Consider the following 16,600-nt stretch of genomic DNA (forward strand, 5'->3'; position numbering starts at 1 on the left):
TTGCCTTTGTCTCCAGGGTCCACCTGGCCTGAAGGGTGAACAGGGAGATACTGTAATAATTGACTACGATGGCAGAATCCTGGATGCACTCAAGGTACCTCTGCAATAAGATGATGATGATAATTTGTTGTGTGCTCCTGTTCTTAATTGGAATTGAATTAACCAGCTGAGATTACTGCACCAATTGAAATCCAGTGAATCTGAGAGAGAACTGATCTTGAGACATATGCTAGAGTAGCCTGGGGAAGTTAGTTTACCCTGCAGAGTTTGGTTGATGCAGTGATCAGGACCTTGCAGACGGATGAGCAAGAATTGCAAGATACCTAGGAAGATTGAACCTCACATTGTCCACACAGGACCCTCTCTTTCCTCAAGCTACTCCTTCCCCACTGATCACCGTAGATCTGGGCCTGAGAGAAGCCCCATAATCATTAGCATGGCTGCTGGGAAAGACACCCAAAAGCCAAGATGCCCCAAAACCGCTAGTGTGTATTGTTAGGGAATCCCTGTGCTAAGGATTTTGAGGCTTCTTAGAGTCCCAACAGAATAGAGCTGTCTGGCAGTGGGAGCAGAAGTGTTTTCCTTGCTCTACTGGGAGTGGGGGAGTCATCACACCCTGCAGAAGATAGAAGAGGGGAACAGGGACATAGTGGACATAGCTGCCTAAACCATATAGCCACACCCAAGGCACTTCTTTGTAGGAATGACCACACAGTGCCCCCAGAGATGTGGGGAAATGGTGAAGGTCACCCAGTCTCTAGGAAGAAATGGGGAGCTGTTAGGCCAATGCTTCCTCCTGACCTAGGAGGCCATTTAAGGAACAAGGGTGGCCTGGCAGGAGGGCTGAGTGAGCGGACAGAGGGCATCAGGTGCGTTCCTAGGAGTTTGCAGTGTTCGGAGACCACGCTGATGTGTGCACTAGAGAGGGCTTGGTTAGATGGATGTACAGAAGCAACACAGACTACCTCAGCCTGATTTGCTAAAGTTTACAATATGGGCTAAGGTGCATGAACATATTGAGTCACTGTGAGTGGGTTTGAGGTCAGATGCCACTCTGTTCCCTGTTAAGCATGCAGGTGTAGCCTGTGGTATCATCAAATCGTAGGACTGGAAGGGAGTCCCCTGCACTCATGACAGGACTCAGTATTATCTAGACCAATTAGACTAAGTATTAGCTAAGGCTCCAGGCTAAAGCAGCCACAACAGTAGGAACAAGAGGTTTTCCCACTCAACTGCTGCAGGGTGGAGAGGAAATGCAGAGGGAAATTGACACATTTATCCCTAGAAGACCTGTTTGGGACTAAGGGAAGCAAGCCAATCAGGTGTTCTTACTCCCAACTAAGCAGAGACTGTAGAAATAGTAGTCATCCAGCCCCAGAAGATACTGGAGCTAAGAGTACAGACGGATTGCAGGCCCCAGCAGGACTGTGTCAGCCTGGTGCTGATTGGGAGTGGAAGGACTGAGTGCAGTGACAAAACTTGACCCAGGAGCCCTGAAAAATCTGCAAATGTAAATCAAGTTTCAGAGTCCCCACAAAACCTTGAATCAGGTGAGTCTCAGGATTTGCAGCAAACATTTTGCATAGCACCCCCCTAGAGACGACTGAAGTACTTGTTCTCTAAATGACACAAAAGTGACTTGAGCCAAATCTGATCTGTGCCCATGACTATAGTGAGATCGTACATGTAAAGGAGGGTACCATTTGCCCCTTTGTCTCTGTCAGTTATATAAAATGAAAACAATAAGACAAAGTATCCAGAAGGAAAATTTCCTGAAGTTCATGTAAAGGAAAATGATGCCCCTGTTGTGTAGCCTGTATTTGCTATGCAAGAAAAGAAGTGAGACCACGTTTAATGCTGCCATTTAGCAAAGATTAAAGAAGCTGAGTAGAATAAATATTTAATTACAGACACATTTGAAAACCATTTTATTGTTTTATAACAGGCTGCAGGGAAACATAAAGTGATGGTAATTACTGTATGCCAGATGTCTACATGGGTTGCTTGGACAGAATAGCACAGCATGTGGCCTTGTGAATGGAATTTGTGGACTGAGATCATTGGAAAGCTTCCACCAAAAGTTTGGAGTTTCAGTTTACTAACAAAATGACCCACGGTCTCTGAGTCAGTTGAGTTTCATGTGTGCTGCATGTTGAGATGCTCAGGGGTATATTATTAAAATGTCACTGACCTTGCCTTTACCGTTCTTCTGCTTATTCACTGGGATCTCAGCCATTTCTCCTATTTACCCATTCATTCCTTCTCAGTGAACAGGCCTCTTAAAAACTGTTTTGTTTAAATGTAACCTTGTGAAGTACAACAATGGGGACTAGGAGCTCAGAATAATGCAACATGTTACTGTTGGTTTTCAAGCTGAAGGGGTAGGTGTCTGATGTGGTGCCATTTAGGGATCCCTTATAAATGACAAATTGCATCCCCATCAAAGGATTTTCAAACTCCTGCTTTGCAAAGGTCTCTAGTAAGAAGAATAGTTTACATGAGCTTGCAAACTTTTAGCAGAAGGTTTTCCTGCTCTTAGTATTCATGTACACTTTTCTGTTTCCACTACTTTTTAATCACTTCATATGTGGCATAATGGAACTCATGTTTCACCTGCCAGTAGAGTTGAGTTGAATTGGCTGGTTGATTTCAAACATCATGGTCACGTTGAGCCATAGATAGGCAAAATTCCCTCATCTAGTCTACTGTCCATCTGAATTGGTAGGCACCATTCCTCTTGGATGTGTTTCCAGCATAGGATTTGCCAGTAATGAGGGGATGGATAAAATAAAATCCCCACAGGCAGGGCCGGCTCCAGGCACCAGCTTTCCAAGCGGGTGCTTAGGGCGGCATTGAGAAAGGAGCGGCACTTCCTCCGGCCACAGCGGCAAATCGGCGGCAGCTTCTTCCTTTTGCCGGCCACGGCGGCAGTTTTTTCACTGCTTGGGGTGGCAAAAACTGTAGAGCCAGCCCTGCCCACAGGCAACAAGACAGATTTTGGACCAGATCTACTTATATCTAGAAATGTGTGCCTTTTAAGCACGTGTATTTCAGTGCTAGCATGGCCCACTACACCAGATTGGACACAGTCTTTTTTGAGTTAACATTTCCTGTGATGTGGGAAACAGCCTTGTCTGTTTAATATCAGCTGATCTTGTCATGGGCATTTGTGCTATGATAAGTTAGACAAACATTACTATAAATCTATGGCTACGTCCACACTTGGAGTGTGTGGGGGGGGTGATTTCCAGCTTGTGTGGGTATACTGTGGGTACTAGCCTATGCCAGTGCTTGCTGCTGCCCCTGCTACCTCAACTATGTTACCATTTTTAGCATCCCAGCATGATGAGATCAAGCTGGGAATCACACCCCTGGCTCCAAGAGCAGACGTAACCTATAAGAGAAGCTCGCTCATGGTTGATCCCCAGAGTGAAGTGAACGTGTGCTGGATTAGTAATGATACTCTAGACAGTTATATTTATGCCATCTTTCTTTGCTGTGTTTTCAGGGCCCACCAGGTCCCCAGGGGCCACCAGGCCCTCAAGGAGCTCCAGGACCAAAGGTTGGATTGACCTCTGTTATACAGCATGCAGCAGATACTGTGCCCCCTCGCCACACCCTGACATCGGTCCTCATGCAAACCTCCTATCAAAATCAATGGGAGTTCTCCATGTGGAACTATGGCGGGATGTGTCCCCTTGTGATGACATCTTAGAGCAAGACTGGAGAAATGTCTCTCAAATCACAAAGGGTGGGAGGCAGGAAAGGACTGAACCTGGGTATTTTAACTCATGAGTCTGTCTGCAGGAAAGAGAGGATTCTAAATTCTCCTCCTCTCTGAACAACAGAAGCCTTTTACCTAGATGCAAAAGTATATTTGTTTGTTTGTTTTTCTCTGCATCACTGGGCCAACACCCTTCTGCTGGCTTTGTCTGAATGAATGTGTTATACTGTACTTGGAAGTGAGCCCATACACATTCCTGTATATATTGGAGTGAAATCCAGGCCCCACTGAAGTCAATGGGAGTTTTGCCATTGAACTCAGTGGAGTCTGGATTACGCCCATTGATAAAGAAAATGCTTGTGAGTATGCACTGTGCTTGGCTATTGATCATCCTAAGTTCTAAGTTTTATCTTGTTTTCTCCTATCAGAAGCCATGTTCTCACACCTAGCATGTCTGAGTGTTTCGCATACACATATTTAGTATCTTACAGTACCAGTACCATCCACTCTTTGTGAAATGGTCACCCTCATTCACAGTCAGGATCAATAGGCAATAAATAATAGTCAATCAGTTATAATTTCTTATAACAAATATGCACAAAAGTATCTTACTAGGAAATGATATTTAGATTGGTTCAGAATAATGTATATCTCTGCCCATCGGTTCTATCCAAATTCTACTTGACTAATGTACTGGTACTTCACTTGAAATAAAAAGTTGCCATTTTCTACCTCACGCTGCTCATAAGCTGATGCCCGTCAGACTCCATACAAAAAGAGAATTTACTTTTACATCCAGTTCTTTTGTGAAATTATTTTCTGGTTTCATTTGATGTTATACCTTTATTCATTTGTACTGCTTTAGGGGGAGCTTGGATTGCCTGGTCCATCTGGAGTTGATGGGGAAAAGGTACTAGATGTATGGTTTATAAAATTATGACTGTTGTGGTATGATAGTAGGAGTTGAGTTAAAAGAATTCCTTACGTAGCCATGCAAAGTGCAGTTTGCAAAACTAAATCTGAGCATGCAAAGACAGCAATCTTCATTGCCTTTTGCTTATGGCCCCTTCAGTCAGTTATCAGTCTACAGGATGCTGTTCAGATCCCACACAAGTTGAATTAGTTTTGTGTAGCTCATGAGACACTCTCTCAAATTCTTTAGTAAATCTTAAATTTCAGCATTCTCTTCAGCCACTAAATTAAATTCTACTGCACTGCAAAATCAGTATTTATAATGTTTAATATTAAGGGATGTTTACTGATGTGTACTGAAGAAGTAGTAATATGGAGAAGAGGGAGCAAAAGGGGGAGGTATCTGTTGCCCTTTTATATTTAGATTGATAGATCTGTATCTATAGATATAGATCTACCTTTCTCCTAATAAAGCTCTGTTCTGTGTCCTGCAGGGATCTAAAGGAGACCCAGGAAACCCTGGGATAATGGGACAAAAAGGAGAGATCGGAGAAATGGGCTTGTCTGGCCTACCGGTATGTCTGTCTGTCAGTATATACACATTGGGCTTATTGCCTCCAGCATATTGTTTCCATAGATGTGTGTTATATATCTAGATGCTTTGTTAGTTTAAATTACATCCCTATCAAACCAATATTGCTGTTAACTCATAAGCTTAGTTCTCCTTGTTAATAGTAATATTAATTCTATGATATGTCAGAACTCTCAAGGAGCTGAAGAAATATTTGCAAATGGCATTGCTTAGCTAACATCACTTTTAGAATACATGAAATGATTCACTGACGGAAAACAAAGGTGATTAACTGAATAAGAAGAGGTACATTTTTAGCGAGGGGCATAAGGAGTGAGCTGCATGTTCACCACAGTGTTGTTTCTTCATCAGTAATACTATAATCAGTACAGTACAGTAAGATATGATTATTATTGTACAAACTTATGCTAGGCATTCTCCCCATGTTCTTCTTTCTCCATCTATGTGTTTTGTATCTTGAGTAGCAGTCACGAAAGATACCTTGTTCTTCAACCTGTTTTCCATCAGTACTGTAAGTTGAAAAATGCACTAGCTCTTGGAAAATGTGAAGCAAACTCACTTGAGGGGACAGAATTGTGTTGATTTGATAAGGAGCAATGTGTGATGTCTCAAGAGGTTTTCGATGGAAGTTGAAGAAACACATTCTCAGCTCCCCAAAGAACATAGTTCTCATAGACCCATGCAAAGCACTTAAAATTACGTGCTTAACTGCCATTTGAAGTCAGTGGGACTTAGGCATGCCAGTGCCTAAGTGATGCAGTTCTGGGTGCCACACTTTTTAGGAAAGATGTGGACAAACTGGAGAGAGTCCAGAAGAGAGCAACAAAAATGATAAAAGGTTTAAAAAACCTGGCCTGTGAGGAAAGGTTAAAAACACTGGGCATGTTGAGTCTTGAGAAAAGAAGTCTGAGGGGGGACATGATAGTCTTCAAATATTTTGAGGGCTGTTGTAAAGAAAATGGGGATCAATTGTTCTCTGTATTCACTGAAGGTAGGACAAGAAGTGATGGACTTAATCTGCAGCAAGTGAGATTTTGGTTAGATACTAGGAAAAACTTTCTAGCTATAAAGGTAGTTACACTCTGGAAGCTTCCAAGGGAATTTGTGAAATACCCGTCACTGGAGGATTTTAAGAAGAGGTTGGACAAACACCTGTCAGGGATAGTCTACGTTTACTTGGTCCTGTCTCAGCCCAGGGACCTGGACTTGATGACTTCTTGAAGTCCCTTCCAGTCCTTTTTAGGGCTTAGAGTTAAGTATGTGCTTAACTGCTTTGCTGAATCAGAGCCATAAACATTAAGGATCCAATGGTGCAAGTTGCCCCATGTGGGTGAAAATCAGTGCAGCTCTGTGGTGATGGCGGGGGGGATCGGGTCTACTCATGCAGAACACAACATGCAGGATCAGAGCCTGACAAGTCTGTGTCATCCCTGAGCTTCAGCAACACAATGGAAACAGTAGCTTTCCCAGTAGGGAGGCCATGTTAAAAACCTTATTTCAGCAAAATGCCCTTCACTCATGTAACAGTCCCACTGTAGTGAATGAGAATTTTGCTTGAGTAAAGACTTCAGGATAAGGTGAAGAAAATATATTTTTCTCTCTTCTTATAGCCTTTCTGGAAGCCTGGGATGTGTAAACTCAGCATTATATTTTTACCATTTAGGGAATTGATGGGCCAAAAGGAGAGAGAGGAGAAACTGGATCCCCGTGTTTGCAGAACAATCATGTAAGACATTAGCACAGTGTTGTTGATGCTATCAGTATTAAAAGAAGTCGGTGTGTGCATAGGCTGCAGTTATATTTTTAGTTCTTTAGGTACAGTAATGGTAATGAGCAAAACACTGCATTTTCAACTAGAACTGATGCACAATTCTTCGTCACAGATGCAAAGTTAATGTTCTTTTTAGCCTTGGATTGTACATTGATCACTGAAGTGTTGAGCAGTGATGTGGTAATTAAGTGCTATTCTTGTGACTTTATTGCCGTTTTACAGTATATACACATATATTTTGTTTGCTCATTTTTAATTATTTTTTAAAGTTGGTTTCAATTAAAGCTTTTTATTAATTACACCAGAACTGAGATTATTTGCTTTTAGTCAAATAGGAAGCCATTCTTCTCAGGTCTGCATGAAAAGGGATAGATTCCTAAGAAAATTAGAGAAATCACATTTCAGACACTTGTATTTTGTGACTAGAAAATGGATTGAGTTTGAATAGGTTCTTCAGTTGTTTAGGGCCGGATCCACAAAGGTACTTAGGTGCCTAAGTCCTGTTTTTAGGCACCACTATGATCCAGCTTGGCTGCTGCCTCACCTTGTAAGCACCTAAACTCACTCAGCACCTAAACTTTTACAGTAAAAGTTCCCTTGGTGCCTGCCTCTAGGCCCCAGCGTGATCCAAGAACAGGGGGAAGATAGGCACTCTACGCCTAACTTGCCTGTAGGGCCCCGTCAGGTAGGTATGCTCAGAGGCCACCTAGCTCTACACAAAATCCTGAGAGCGGGAGGGAGGACATCCCTGATCTCCTTTAGCTCAGTGGATAGGATGCTCACCTGGGATGTAGTAGACCACTAGTTCAAGTTCCCCCTCTGCCTGATGGGGAGAAGAGGTTAGAGTAGAGAAATGCCACCTTGCAAGTGAACGCACTAGCCTGTAGAGTCATTCTTGCTTTCTCTGGCCCAATCAATATTTAATTAAAGTGGAACTTCAATAGGAGTGTTTGAGAAGCACCCATCTTAGAATATCCCATAATTCAGCTGTCATATTGGTCCAGCAATTGTCATTCTTCTCCTCCTTGACAAGCCCCTTTGTGAATCCAGGTGTTGTTAACTAAAACTAGTTAAATAATAATCAATGACCACACTAGTCATGTGTTAATATGGCACAATACAGTACATGCTAACAACCCACTTTAATATATAATGAAATTCCTATTTTCAGATCATACCGGAACCAGGACCCCCTGGATTGCCAGGCCCTATGGTAAGTTTATGACGAACGGCACCTACAGTAGAGAATGTCTGAAAATTCACTGACACATTAAATTTATTAAAAAAGGAAGCACTTTATTGTCTGCTATCCTACGCACTTCAGACTTCATTGAGCAGTCCGAAGAATTAGGGACTAATGGGCCATAATGTGGTTCCCAAACTAACTTGAGCACTATTTCTTGTGTTCTGTAAACTTTTCTCTAGAAAGGTATGAATGCTGTGTTTCAGGCCCTGATTCAGGAATGTACTTCAGCACTTTTGTGTAATTGTATGCAAATGCACGTGCTTAAGTATCATAGGCCTTAAGACTTGTATTTGCAGTTGATATCAGCGCATGCCCCAGCATTTTAGGAATAGAAATGGCAAGAACTGTCATCAGTATATACACATGTACAAATTAGGCTGGATTGTGGTCCTACTGAAGTCAAGGGAATTTTGCCATTGTAGGATTGATACCCCCTGAGCTTCTTCAACAGAGACCTCTAAGATGTCAGGGAGGTGGCAAACATAGGACAAAACAGAGCCTTGAGATGTGCCAGAAGATTACAGACTAGTCAATGTACTGATCACATTTGTAGGTGGGAGGAGGAGGCAGCATGTCTTGGGAACTATTCTGAGGCACTGAATAAGGGAGGACTTCTGAAAGACCGTTTAATTAAGATACCACCTATAGCTTCAGGAGAAGGGATCCTGAAGGTCTTTTCCAATTCACTTGGATTCAAAAGGATATTAATGTTGGGGTACAGGTTAAGCAACAGAACGCTTTATAATTTTCCCTCTTCAGAAAGCCTTCTGTAGCCTTCTTTATCCAAGGTTAATTTCCAAGGATTTTGTGTGATTATGCAAGAAATGATTTTTCATTCCTATTGAGTTGGTCTGAGAGAGACAAAAAACTACCATCCACCTTGAGAAGAAATGTTTGAGATTAAATAATTATAATATATCACTGCCAAAGACAGATCTGTGGGTCTAACACAAAAAATGATTGGGGAATTGCATTTGATTATATTTAATTGACTTAAAAATCTGTTTTTTCAAATACACCGTTGTCTTCCCTGCAGGGTCCTCAAGGAATCCCAGGTCCTAAGGTGAGTCAATAAATTAAGTGTTTGTCACACAATACTTCCAGGCTGCTGGTGCATGACTGAGAGAGAACAAAAAGGGCTATGATCAAACACAGGGGCTGGGTTTTAGAATTGCTGAGCACCAAAAGCATTCATTGCCTTCAGTTGCAGTTGTGAGTGCTCAACATTTTTGAAAATTATGCCCATATTGTATCAACAATATTTCCTCCAAATCGACTTATGAACTTGAATCCTCTTTGTTACTCTGCGCAGAACATGTGATGTAAACTGTTTCCTAACCCACACATTTAAACTTTTAGTTCCAAATATTTCTCATGTGATGTATTCAAGAAAACTTACTGTCCAACTGTATATATAAATGCAAAGTATGATATGTCTACAGGGAGGCAGGGAGATAAACTTCAGATAGATCAGAGGTATCGACTGTACTGCTTTTGCATGAAATGGAGTTGATGTAGTAACTGGCCTTTTCCTTGTCCAAGTACTGTAATCCTGATCCTAGATAATGCAGTTCACTTTTACATTGGTCCTGACCTGTCCTCAGTCACATTGGCACAATTCCTCTGGCCTTCAATGGCAGTTTCACCAAAGAATATGAGAAAAGAATTGAGCCCAGGGTATTTATAACCTACCCAGTCCAATGCTATTATGTACATGCTCTCCCCTTGGTAACTGTCACCATCTTTTCATGCAGGGCTTGGATGGTGTAAAGGGAGAAAAAGGTGACCATGGTGAGAAAGGGGCAATTGGTGACGCTGGGCCACCTGTGAGTAGCTTGGTTTGTATGTGGGAAATTTGCTAGCTTGTATTTTTTTTGCTACAAAAAAACTTTTAGTATCAGTTTTCCAAATCCTTCTGATAGATCACTTTTCTTTTTAGGGTCCTGCTGGTCCCCCGGGACTTATTGGCTTACCAGGCACCAAAGGGGAGAAGGTAATAATTCAGTAGGGAAAGGGAAGATGAAAATATATTGTAATTATAATGAACTGACTAGAGTGTATATGCAAACCTGCTCTCTACTGGGTATAATCAGAATTTTAAAACTGTGGGTCACAGGCACTATACTGTTAACCGCTAACAGGTGCTCCTTTAGCTCAAGTAGCAGAGGCCTGTGTTTTGGGAGCAGCAGGATCTTAGTTCTATTCCTGCTATTTCTTTGACATTCAGAGTGGCCACAGCATACAGCATGGTGACACAAAGGAAGTCCTAGGTACCCATGGAATTGTTGGATTATGAGTACTTCATAATCAAATGAAATCAGTCCTTAAGGGGTGTACACCTGCTTTGAGACATTTTTACTTTGACACAAAAATATTAAATTAATTTGAAATCTACTCTGCAGTCTGCTTTGGCATCCATCTCCTAAGCCAGTTAGCTAATGGAGTGAAGAGAATTCCTAAAGATCTAACTCTCAAGTTGAACCAAATATACCCTAATTATAGACTATATTGTCATTTTAATTATTAAAAAATCCAATTTTTGCTGAGAAGTAGACTGTCAGCCATAGAGTCCTCAGCAATCACTGGGTTCCTGTTAGCCCTGTTAAATAAATATCATAGTACATATATTCAGAGATGACTTAAATCACTAGCGAATAGATATCTGATGAGAGAGCTTTATAGGCTGAGCAGGGTTCCATCTACAGAGCTTATTCATAAGACAGAAAGGTAAGCCAAATGTGGTTTTGAGCAGCAGAATGCAGCATAAGGCCCTTTACCTCCCTCCAGTTTTCCTTTTGTGCACACATTTGTTATTCTCCTAGTAGATGTGTATGACACAAATGATGGCAATCTCAGATGCTGTGTTCTCTAGGACATTACTGTATTTAAAAAGATAAAGATAATCATAGACTTACTGAACCAAATTCATCCCTGGTATAAATCCAAAGAGGTTAGTTTACTAGATTTCTTCTTTTTCAAAGGAGTCTGTAGTCAGCTGTGCTGTAATTAGTATCTTTAAAATTCTCCAACCACCTTCCACGTGAATAGATATTAATGCTTTCTCCCATTACACCTTTCTCGCTAGATTTCTTAATTCCCCAAAATTTGCTTTACAGAAATCTAATATGCATGTACAACTGCATTCTGTGATGCCGTCCCTTATCATCTGGATCTAGCTAGCTTTAGGTCACGGTTCCAAGCCACCCGATAATTCTCTCTCTCTTTCTTTCTCTATCACTTCCTATCAATTGGAAGTCAAGAGAGTTACACCAGGGACAATTCTGACCTACTTTTGTCACACACAGAAGATTCTAAATGGTCCTGTTTAATTTGTCCACATTCCCCATGTTCCCAGGTAACATGCACCTGCATTAAGGAGCATTATTATCAACAACAATACAAAATCATTTGCCTATCAGAGCTGCAAAAAATACTTTCCCTTTAACTCTCTCCAGCCGTTTGCTTAAATATTAGTTATGTACATTTATATTGAGTCCCAACAAAACTACAAGACACAGAGTTGACATAGTTATTTTGCCAAATAGTTCTAAGTTTACATACAACATAAGAGACACTTAATGTGGCATCTTTTCTTCTTCTTTATTTTTTTTATAACCCCAGGGCAAGCCAGGGGAACCAGGATTAGATGTAAGTATTTGATATGTTGTTTTAACTGTGGCATCTGGGAACATCAAACATTAAAATGGGTGGTGTGTTAATTTTACAAATACTTATTTTCCATATAGGAAATATAGCACTTTATCTCTCATTTTCAATTAAATCTGCTGTGCCCAGAGGAGAGATCTGGTGGATGAGAAGTGGACTTACTGTAACACACTTATTGCAGTACAGCCATTAGACCACTCTACTTCATGCCCCACAGATGTAACTGTGCCACAGCTTGATTGAATGCTACCTAATAGCTGGATGAGGAATTTCAACTTCATTAAGAATGTATCAGAATAACTAAAATCCCCATCCAGGGGATAGGATACCATGAAGGTATATTAAACCATGAGCTTTCCCCCAAAGAAATCAGCCACTGATGTGTGTAACATATGTGATTTCTTTCTAATTGACCTTGTGAGCTAGCATGCATTTGATGGAGTTGTTTGGAACTGAACTTACAAATACCTTTCTCATTTTTAAAATTCTTTTGATAGGGTTTCCCAGGACTACGAGGTGAGAAAGGAGATAAAAGTGAAAGGGGAGAGAAGGTCAGTATATTTTATATCTTTTCTGGTCACAAAGGGCCAGATTTTGTCCACACAGTCATGGCAACCCTTTTAAGCCAACAAGGTTAAAACAATGTAAATAGAAGAAGTTGTTTGCCCAAAGTTTATCCATGAAAATACATTTTTCGGTGTGTATCTATATGTACATACATACATATATGCATCTTTTTCAATGGAAATTCATCAAAATCAACATTCCAGCAGAATATTTAGATTTTGATGAATCGGCATTTTCCAACAGAAACCCATCCCATTGGAAAATTTCCGACTGGTTCTAATTATGTGGTTTGTATCAGCGTAACTACTTCAGTGTATCTATTCCCCATTGTGAATCATTCCGTGAAAATGGTAACCCTGGAAGTCTTTCTCACATTAAAATTGAACTGTCATCCTTCTGTGTCCAGTGTGGCTTAATCTTTTTATTGTGTCAACAGGGAGAAAGAGGAATACCTGGCAGAAAAGGAGCCAAGGGGCAAAAAGGAGAACCAGGCCCGCCTGGGTTGGATCAGCCTTGTCCAGTGGTATGTCATTGTTTTGCACAGGGCGAAAGCTTTTCCTTACATTCCATGTCACCAAGAGTACCCATGACACTCTTCTCTTGACTCTGCTGTCTGTTGGAGGGCTCTGTTTGACAGCTCATTTAATTTTCACTAGATCAGAGCAGACTGCTGTTGTTTTCTGACTTTTTTTTTCAGTGTTTCTTTCAATCTGCACTGCTGAGGCATCAGTGCTCAAGACATATCGGCTCACTGTAATGATCCTTTACTTGCCAGATAAGAACTGGCTGCAGTAATAAAGATAAGGATCTTGTGTTAAGGACCTTCTCGTTATATTTAAAAATCAAAGATAGATGTGCAGTAGATAGTTCACCCTTTTAAAAGAGTGGTGAGAGATTTTAGCCCAGCACATCTCTGTTCAAATCTTGGGGATATGGAGGACAATGTGGTACTGTGAGAAGATTAGATATTGAGTCAAATTCATTCCTCAAGTCACCAAACATTACTTGAGGTTGCATTGGGTTAAATTTGACCCGTTTTTTCCTTCGGAAATTGATAGTTGATTGCAGTGCAAATTTCTCAATTTATAAATTAACTCAGGTTAAAATTACACACCCTTTCCTGCGAAATAAGGACAGTTCATGCATTAGTCCAAAGGCCATGTTTTAGGGCTGGTTTGGCAGTCTTGGCACAGTGTGCCACCATGTACAAGGGGCATCTTTTCATTGTGAATTCCCCAAGCTGTCAGTGAGTCCAGGCGAGAAGGCATGCTGTTGACTGGTCCCTCTGATAGCTTCTCAGAGTGGGACAGCGACTAGCACCAAAGGGCTGTCTCTCCTCAGACAGCAATTGGGACCAGTTGAGAGTGAGAGAGAATCAGAGAATCTTCCTTCCACTTCCTCAAAACAGCTGGTTTTTCGAGACCAACATTAATCAAACTTACTGTGTATGTTTCCAGAGTTTCACATTCATTTGATAGGGCCTAGATCAGTGGTGCGGCCCGTGAGGGTAATCCGCTGGCGGGCCACAGGATGCTTTGTTTATCTGAGCGTCCACAGCTCCCAGTGGCTGTGGTTTGCCGTCCCTGGCCAATGGGAGCTGCAGGCAGCTGTGTCTGCGGACGGTCAGTGTAAACAAACTGTCTCACAGCCCGTCAGTAGATTGCCCTGACTGGCCGCGTGTGGCCTACGGGCCACAGGTTGCCCACCACTGGCCTAGATAGAACAGTTAGATTCTGTTTTATGTCAAGGTAGACAGGTGATTGAGTTAATATCTTTTATTGGACCAACTTCTGTTGGTGAAAGAGACAAGCTCTCGAGCTACAAAGAGCTCTTCTTCAGGTCAAGATAGTCCTCCTTTTCTAAACTACTGTTTTCCTTGTATCTGTAAAATGGGTATGTTGTTGCTTATCCATCTTGGTAAAATGCTTTGAGAATTATGGATGAAAGTTACTGTTGTTATTTATTAAAGGAACATTGTTCAAATCAGTGGTTATAATTTACTCCAGCCATAGTGATCTACTGTGAGGTACTTGCTTTAAACAAGGTAAAGTAAATGATTCTTTGTTAGGCCTGGTCTACGCTTAAAACTTTTGCCAGCATAGCTTGTCAGTCAGAGAGGTGGTATTTTTTTTCTTCCTTCTCGCTACTTCTGACCAACAGAGCTGTGCTGGCAAAAGCTCTGGTGTAGATGCAGATATACCAGCAAAGAAGTGTTTTTGCCGGCATATCTTACTTTGTTCAGGAAACTGGCATAAGCTATACCAGCATTTGTAACTCATTTTGGCTTCTGTAGATCAGCTTTCTTTGTGTATCAAATTATTTTACTTCCATGGTTTTAACTTTGCTGTTACAAAGTTATAAGAATCTTGTCTGATGACAGAGTTGATAGTGTCTTGATGAATTTACTATTCTTGTCATCAAAAATAGATTTACAGTAATTTGAACCCATTTTCTTTCTGTTGCTGATTAAATTATGTCTGTTTAAGTAACTTTTCTGTGTCCTTCATCAATCTCAACAAGCAGTTCATTTTTAAACAGGGAGAACGTAATCTTAAAGACGATAAAGGGGAGCCAGGCTTACCAGGCCTGAATGGGTTGAGCATACCCTGCCCTTTGGTATAGTATCTCCTCTCTTTTCCTTTCTTGCATGGCTCTTATGTCTAATTGTTTCTGCAGCTGCAAAGCCCTTTCATGATGGATATATGAGTGCCTTCCCCTAAAGAGAGAAGGAAACACACATTAGATTCAGAGCCAGTTTGTACTTCTATGGAATGGTGGTCATAGGAGTACACTGACAGGCCATGCATTGAAAGAGCATTTGCAGTGTCAGAATCCAGTTGCCCGCACATATTGGCTGTCAAGTCAACAGGTTAAAGTGCAGATTATGTGAAAATGTGTGTGCTTGGCTGTGCTGTGGAAAGTGACTCTGCATGGCCAACTGAAGGAGTTTGCTGTAAAAAACACAGAAAAATATGCATGTTTAGCTGGTCTATATTTTTCTTCCAAGCAATCAAAGGGCAGTACACAGGCATTCTTCCACAAAGTTAAACAGGTTCCTACATGGATCAAGGAAACCAAATATATACGCAAAAAGAAAAGGAGTACTTGTGGCACCTTAGAGACTAACCAATTTATTTGAGCATGAGCTTTCGTGAGCTACAGCTCAAGCTCATGCTCAAATAAATTGGTTTGTCTCTAAGGTGCCACAAGTACTCCTTTTCTTTTTGCGAATACAGACTAACACGGCTGTTACTCTGAAACCTGTCAAATATATACGGGGGACCCCAGTGAACTTTTGACCTTTGCCCCTCAGAGTAGTTTTATCTACCAAAGTATTTCCCATTCAAATTACAGGGAATACTTCAGTACAGGTAAATACCGAGGTGTGGTAAATATCAAGATTTTAATGGTATTCACTATAGATGGAATCTTGTTTCTTCTGCACGTAGACAGTATATACACTTGCTGATACAGTATTTCCATTTCCTAACTACTATGCATGTGGATTACAGGGCTGTCCAGAGGGGGGGGAGCAATTTGCCCCAGGCCCCACAGACAGGGCGGCGGCAATTCGGCGGCGGGTCTTTCAGTCCCTCTCTTCCTCATCGGCAGCACTTCGGCGGCAGCTCAATGGCTCTGCTTCAGTCTTCTGCAGCAATTTGGTGGCGGGTCCTCCTGTCCTCTTCTTTCTTCGGCGGCATGACTTGAGTTTCTCTTCTTTTTTTTTCTCTTCGACGCTTGGGGCAGCAAAACTAACTTTTTTTTATGGAAGGGGCCCCTGAAATTGCTTTGCCCCAAGCCCCCTGAATCCTCTGGGCGGCACTGGTGGATTAACCTATACCTTATTGTTTCAAGACCCTTCGTTTGAGTAGTTGTCATCCTGCACTTTCTGACCTGCTGCATAATGTTGCTGTGTGCTACTGAACAGGTTTCAGACCAGGAGTAGATAGCATGCTCCCTGTGTAGTGTTTGCAAACTAGTTTTTACGTCTGTAAAGTGCTTTGGGATCCTTTTGGAGGAAAGGTGCAATATAAATGCAGGTGATTATTATTATTATTATTGCCAAAATAAATATATGGGTTGTATATTTTTAATGAAAAGTTCCTGTCTGGGGCAAGATGC

General features: G+C 41.4%; 1 protein-coding gene across 2 annotated transcripts in view; it reads left to right on the forward strand.

Moving 5' to 3' along the window:
- COL23A1 (collagen type XXIII alpha 1 chain) overlaps window positions 1–16,600 on the forward strand; it is a 360,295-nt gene that overhangs the window by 335,882 nt on the left and 7,813 nt on the right. Inside the window, exons 14-26 of one of the 2 annotated variants that reach the window (XM_048861021.2) lie at window positions 17–94; window positions 3,509–3,562; window positions 4,590–4,634; window positions 5,131–5,211; window positions 6,892–6,954; window positions 8,171–8,212; window positions 9,282–9,308; window positions 10,000–10,071; window positions 10,185–10,238; window positions 11,867–11,893; window positions 12,409–12,462; window positions 12,915–13,001; window positions 15,017–15,094. In XM_048861021.2, coding sequence (XP_048716978.1) covers window positions 17–94; window positions 3,509–3,562; window positions 4,590–4,634; window positions 5,131–5,211; window positions 6,892–6,954; window positions 8,171–8,212; window positions 9,282–9,308; window positions 10,000–10,071; window positions 10,185–10,238; window positions 11,867–11,893; window positions 12,409–12,462; window positions 12,915–13,001; window positions 15,017–15,094 — 762 coding nt within the window. The remainder of the gene's footprint in view (window positions 1–16; window positions 95–3,508; window positions 3,563–4,589; window positions 4,635–5,130; window positions 5,212–6,891; window positions 6,955–8,170; window positions 8,213–9,281; window positions 9,309–9,999; window positions 10,072–10,184; window positions 10,239–11,866; window positions 11,894–12,408; window positions 12,463–12,914; window positions 13,002–15,016; window positions 15,095–16,600) is intronic. The other variant, XM_048861023.2, reaches the window with a different exon arrangement.

This window comes from Caretta caretta, chromosome 8, assembly GCF_965140235.1.
Source record: "Caretta caretta isolate rCarCar2 chromosome 8, rCarCar1.hap1, whole genome shotgun sequence".
NCBI lineage: Eukaryota > Metazoa > Chordata > Testudines > Cheloniidae > Caretta > Caretta caretta.